Genomic DNA, 6,000 nt, shown 5'->3' with positions numbered 1-6,000 from the left:
ATTTTCAAGCTCAGTAATTCAAAACATATCTTTTACCTGTCCATCCCTGCAGTGACAAATGAAAAGCTACATAAAACCCTCCGTCTACTAGTTTTTCCTGAATCTTCCAGAGATGATCCTGCTAGAAATCCTTGTGACTGTCCATTCCTCTGCCATCAACTCTATCCAGCCATCAAACCATGCCAGTTCTAGTCCCCTGACATCTCTACTGTTTAACACTTAATAAACTGATAAGAGACTTCGGCCCAGTTCTCCTAACAGTGATCTACCCCATTTATTTCTACAAGTGATTTACAATAATCTATAACTGGCAGCATGGAAATTCCTGTTAGAAACCACTGAATTCCAATGCTCATCCTTGCTAATACTACCCATACAAAGTGATATCTGAAAGGCTTGCAAGGATGAGGAGAGACAAAATTTGATGGGGGGAAAACCTAACACTTGCATATCATTTTTTCTTGGTGTCATCTCTGCTGTTTCTCTCTCTCTCTCTCTCTCTCTCTCTCTCACACACACACACACACACACACACACACACAGAGAGAGAGAGAGAGAGAGAGAGAGAGAGAGAGAGAGAGAGAGAAAAGGCCCCAGGTTCATGTCATAACATTTGCTTACTGGCTTATTTTAAACTGATTTACTAGACATCTAACTGTTAAGCTTTTGGAAAAAGCAGAACTGTTATCAGAGTGCATTAGCACTTACACAGGGCCGACTCTGCAGGTAGGCCCACATCTATGGAGTGGGTTGAGGAAATGCTTTGGAATGCTTTACTTCAGCTGAACAAAAAGCAAAAATTATCACAAGCTATTTTGATCACTCCATTGATTGGATACTGAAAACATACTTATGCCAAATCAGTGCTCTGTTAAGCAGTATTAACAAGTTACCAAAAAAACAAAGTGTAGAGGTGTCGGTTAAAGTGACCTTTGAAGTGTTTTAGTTACCAGATTTCTCAGTTCTCAACATCCAAGTCAGGAGGCTCACAACTGCCTGGGACTTCACCCGCAGAATATTCTATTCTTCTGGACTCTAAGTGAACCTGCACTTACATGTACACAACACACACACACACACACACACACACACACACACACACACATTATTATTATTTTAAAGAACACTCTTCTTTTCCTCAGTTCCGCGTACTCAAGCGCTAGCTCTGTTCCCAACATGTTCGAGAGGTACCAGCACTTCGGAGACTTCAGATCCCTGCAAGATGCATGAAGTAAATTAATCCCTAGGGTCCCCCATCCCCTGACCCTCCAAGCTGAGGGTCTACATTGCAACAGCTATTGAATGAGGAGATATTGGGCTCTGGTGGCCTGGGCTTCTATGAGACTGGGGTTTGAAACTAGACCTTGACCACAAGTAAAAGCCCCTTCACCTTATGCCATTTTGTAGGTACAAACAACTTCCTTTAGTTCTGTGAGCCTTAAGGTTTAGTGTTGAGTGCTCTCACAAAACACTGTAGCAATCTTCGTTGGCATTAAGGATGTGAGAGAGGATTCCTCGGCAGTGTTTTCCCATGAGACACTGGAGAAAAGCATTTGAAAAACGGCTGTCTCCACAGTTCAATAGTGAAATCAGAGCCCAAAACTCATCCCTGTGATGCCCAAGGAGCTCCCTGGCTCCTCTTGCCCGAAAAAATCAGCCAAGAAGTGGGTATTGGGAGGATCACTACTCTTGACCTGAATGGAAAGTCCCCTCGACATACAAGTACAATCCACCGAAATATGAGGTCTAGGCCTGTTCTTCAGCAGGAGGAAAGCCTCCCCAACCGGCAAAGAAACTGAGCCCGGGTGCACTGGGAATTCCACGAGGCCCCGCCCCTTCGCGGCCACGCCCCTCACCTTGCCAGCGGCGTGCTCCGGCCGCGGAGGTGCGTGCGGCGCGCGCTGATTGGCGGCTGCCCCGGCGCTGCCCCGCTGCCATTGGCTGCCAGGACCTCTTTGTTCCAGGTCCCAGCGGCAGCCGAACCGGGCTGCGGAAGTTCGAGGGCGCAGGGTGAGTGACTGCGGCGGCGCCCCCGGAGTCCCCGCAGCGGAGATCGCGGACGCGGGACCGAGCCCCTCTGACGCCCAGCATGGACCTCGAAACCAAAATGAAGAAGGTGAGTCGCGCTGGCGCGGGAGCCTCACCTGAGCGCCGAACTGCCTCGGCTTCCCGGCCCAGAGCCCAGTAGGTGAGGCTAGAGGAGGACTCCGCAGATTCCCCGAATCCCTTGGTGACCGTCGCTACTGGGCGGGACCCTGAGACTCGCTGTCACCGCGCCTGAAACTTTACTGAAAACCTTTCAGCTACACCTTCCCCCAAACCCAGGGTGAGGTCTGGGCGAGGTGGTGACTATCACCGCTTCCTGTGTGGGCTCTGGAGAGCTTGTGTGATTCAGTGGTGTGGCGTTGACAGCCATGACCTCCTCCCTAGCAGCTTGGTTGCCCCAGGCCCTCCAAAGTGGCTGCTGACTAATGGCACTTCCCTTCACACCCGCGCCTGCTGATAACTTCTGGAGTGATGACTTTTGGAGGAGTGTGGTGTGTGTGTGTGTGTGTGTGTGTGTTTGGAGGAGTGTGGTGTGTGTGTGTGTGTGTGTGTGTGTGTGTGTGTGTGTGTGTGTGTGTGTGTGTGTGTGTGTGACTTATGGCTTGAGTGCCAAAACACTGTCTCCTGCTCGAGGAGTTCGTTCTCAAAGAAAATAGCTTGGCAGCCAGCAAGCCAGCGGTCATTGCAGGTCTCAGTGGCCTCGCCTGGGGAACGCCCTCATGATGTCTGGTGTCCAGGCCCTACCTGAGGAGCTCCGAGATTATGAGGATATCTCAGGTCGCCTGGGAGAAAGGGGTGGGGACTAGACTATGACTCAAAAGAACGCTGACGTCACATTCTATTGTAACATTCGACCTTAAAGGTCTTGTTCCTGGGAATTGCGCCTGTTTATTTTGAAGTAAATTTAACTTAGTGGTCATTTTTACCAAATAGGGAAGGAAGTTGTGCAGCATAAGAAAGAAAAGTTGAGAAAATTTTCTTCTGCTGCCTTACAGTTGCCTGTTCATCTTCTAAAAGGGAATTTCTATCTTGTGCCATAATTGAATTTTTAAAATTCATGCAAATGTAAGGTAATGAGGTTAGGAAGCTGTTGACGAATTAAAGTTTGAACCTAGGAAATAGTTTCTTAGTCCCTTCTGATTAAAATCAACTCCCAGAAGGGAAGTCAAGAAGAGGAAATATAGTCTCTTCCTGTTTGATATTCTTTTAACATACTTTCTGGTTAACTGTGCTTGCACCTTAGAAAACATCTGATGTGCTGTGTAGTCTTCTGTTGATAAACACACACTGAACTCATTGAGTTTTAATGTAAGAACTACTTCAGGCACTTGTCTCAAATGAGAGGCTGTCTGCTTAGAACTATGACTTGAAAACTGCTTAGTGAAAGTGGGAACTCCTTGAAGGGAGGGAGGGCTGAGTAGGCACATCCTAGGGTGGTTAAGGTAATGACACTGTTGGGTGGGATGCTATCTTGGCAAACATATCTCACTTATATTTTTTATCAGACCCTATAGATACCGAAAGTGAACCCTAATGTGGAATCTGAACACTGGAAATAGTGTGTCAGCACAGTATGTGCACGGATAGTGAGGGGGCAGGCTGGACATGTGAAGACAGGCCATTGTGGAGCCTTGCACTTCTGCTCAGTTTTGCTGTGAGCCTAAAAACTATTTTTTTTTTAATGTACTCTAAACAAAACAAAACAAACTCTTTGAGACAATAGTTCTTAGAGGGAAAGTCCAAAGTTAAGAACTAATGTGCTTGCAAGGAATAAAAGAAATGCAGATATTTATAAGCAGTTTCCTGAAGTCTGGAGTATAATAAATAAGTCTTTTGAAATATAGCATAGCTCTTCTCCTCCATTCCCCCTTTACTTTAAAAGGACATCTTTTCAACCCAGTGCCTTAACCATCTCTGTAAGCCTACTCCTTTCCATCTCACCTCAATAAAAAGGATTTCAGAATTTTAAAGAAAACGCAATCACAATAAATCCTTATTTTATGATGCCCTCATTCCTGCTGGTTCTCAGAAGGGCCCTCTATCAGTAAATGACACCCCAACAGTGTCCCATATGACTACCAATCATGCCCTTGATTTGCCTCCCTAGGCTGTGTAGCCTTGGCCATCCTGGACTCACTTTGTAGACCAGGCTGGCCTCAAACTCACAGCGATCCACCTGCCTCTGCCTACCAAGTGCCGGGATTAAAGGTGTGCGCCACCACGCCCGGCTCATCCCTAGGCTATTGTTTTAGTGGACTGGATAAAAGGTTCCCCAGTACAAAACAGTTCGAAGATTCTGGGAGTACATTTTACCCTTTAGACCATAATCTCAAAATAAACGTGTATTTAGGAATTGTTTTACTTAGAAGTTGCTTTCTAACTCTCCAACACACTTAAATATTCCAAGACTCTGACTCGCCACCAAAGCTTCTCCCGTCACCTTCTCATCCTGCTGGTCCTCAGATCTGAGGTGCACAAGAAAAGCCATAATGTGAGTGTGCTTAGAAAACAAAGGCAGTTTGGAAGTGGAAATACAGAGGAATTTAAACAAAAGCCAATTTGACTTGTAGCTTAAGATGTGTGGAATTTCCCCTTCCAAACTCCTTGCATTTTATTGTTGATTTCAGAAGGCATTTTCCCCAGGCAAAGGGAAAATATTTATTTTTCATGAACATTTCTTGTCAGAAGAACGAAGTAGGGCAGTCTTTACCTTCCAGTGGCCTAGGTGGTTTTTTTTTTTTTTTTTTTTTTTTTTTAACCATTGTAAGAGGTTTACAAAAGGAGAGCTTTCTCCATGAACTTGTGCTAGGGTTCTTTAGCAGGTACACATCATTATCACAGCCACATTGGGTTTCCTAATTGCTGTTTTGCTGTATTTTGTTTTGTTTGAAGTGAGTGGGCTGTTGCTAGGATGTACCAGCTGCTTTGTCTACACAGAGTTTTGTTTCAACAATATTTTAGAGAAGAATTTGACTTTTATGTTTGTACCGTATCCTTGGAAGTGCTCAGCTGGACCCTGTCCCGCATCTTGGATCCTTTTTATTTTGTGTAAGTAAAAATCTGTGTCTGATTGCACAAGTAAACAACAGCTCTGAGAGGTAGAAATGGCCTCATTTTTGTGGTGAATGGTAAATTATGGCCTACCACCAGCTGTTTCCCCTCAGCACTACTCTCTCTGAGAAAATCACATTTTGTTCTTCAAAATATACCAGAGAGAAACACTCCAGCGATTTCCATTATACTGCCTAGAATTGCTGCAGGGCCTTAATTTTACTACAGTTTTTAAACCTCATTTTTAAAAAATTGATCTTAACATCTTACATACTTTTCTTGAAATTCTTTGTTTTTTTAAGAAGAATAAGATGCACCTTTTTTTTTTTAAAGATGCATCTTAAATATGGAAAACCACTAACAAAAAAACTCCTTCCCTGCATTCAGATTTGCTTAAAAAGCTTTAATTGGTATCCAAAAATGGATAGCAAATCAAGTGGCTGGCGCTGGAAAAGCTTCAGCACCACAGAGATTATTCCTAAGAAATGAGAGTGTGCCTTTTCTCATAGGTAGCCTATCAGTTAAGTATGAGGAAATCAGGGTCCTCAAATCTAATTAGCTTCTCTGCATGATGCGCGCGCGCGCTCTCGCCCGTGTGTGTGTGTGTGTGTGTGTGTGTGTGTGTGTGTGTGTGTAACTGTTGACACAGAACTATAACTTTCATCTTAAAGGAGAGAAAGGTAAAAGTAGTAGTGCCATTTTGAGTGACCGTGGCTCAGGAACACAGATTAATTTACCTTGCATTCCACATTTCAACATGGAAGCAATTTCATGATGTTTTGTGATTTTAAAGAACCAAGAAAGTCATTACTCAAGTCAAGTTTAAAATATGTCATAGATGCACTCGCACCAAGATGGCAGGAGGTTTTCTGTAGGATGAGATGAAACATGCGATCTGATAAC

At 44.4% G+C, this 6,000-nt stretch overlaps 1 protein-coding gene across 1 annotated transcript in view; it reads left to right on the top strand.

Annotated features, from left to right (window-relative positions):
* Nucleotides 1–1,948: 1,948 nt before the first annotated feature.
* Nucleotides 1,949–6,000, top strand: part of Tes (testin LIM domain protein) — a 42,148-nt gene continuing 38,096 nt past the window's right edge. Inside the window, exon 1 of the mRNA XM_051151901.1 lies at nt 1,949–2,116. Coding sequence (XP_051007858.1) covers nt 2,090–2,116 — 27 coding nt within the window. The 5' untranslated portion in view covers nt 1,949–2,089. The remainder of the gene's footprint in view (nt 2,117–6,000) is intronic.

The sequence above is a fragment of the Acomys russatus genome, chromosome 10, assembly GCF_903995435.1.
Source record: "Acomys russatus chromosome 10, mAcoRus1.1, whole genome shotgun sequence".
NCBI classification, from domain to species: domain Eukaryota; kingdom Metazoa; phylum Chordata; class Mammalia; order Rodentia; family Muridae; genus Acomys; species Acomys russatus.
The sequence above is the reverse complement of the archived record's forward strand: the minus strand, read 5'-3'. Positions and strand labels throughout refer to the sequence as shown.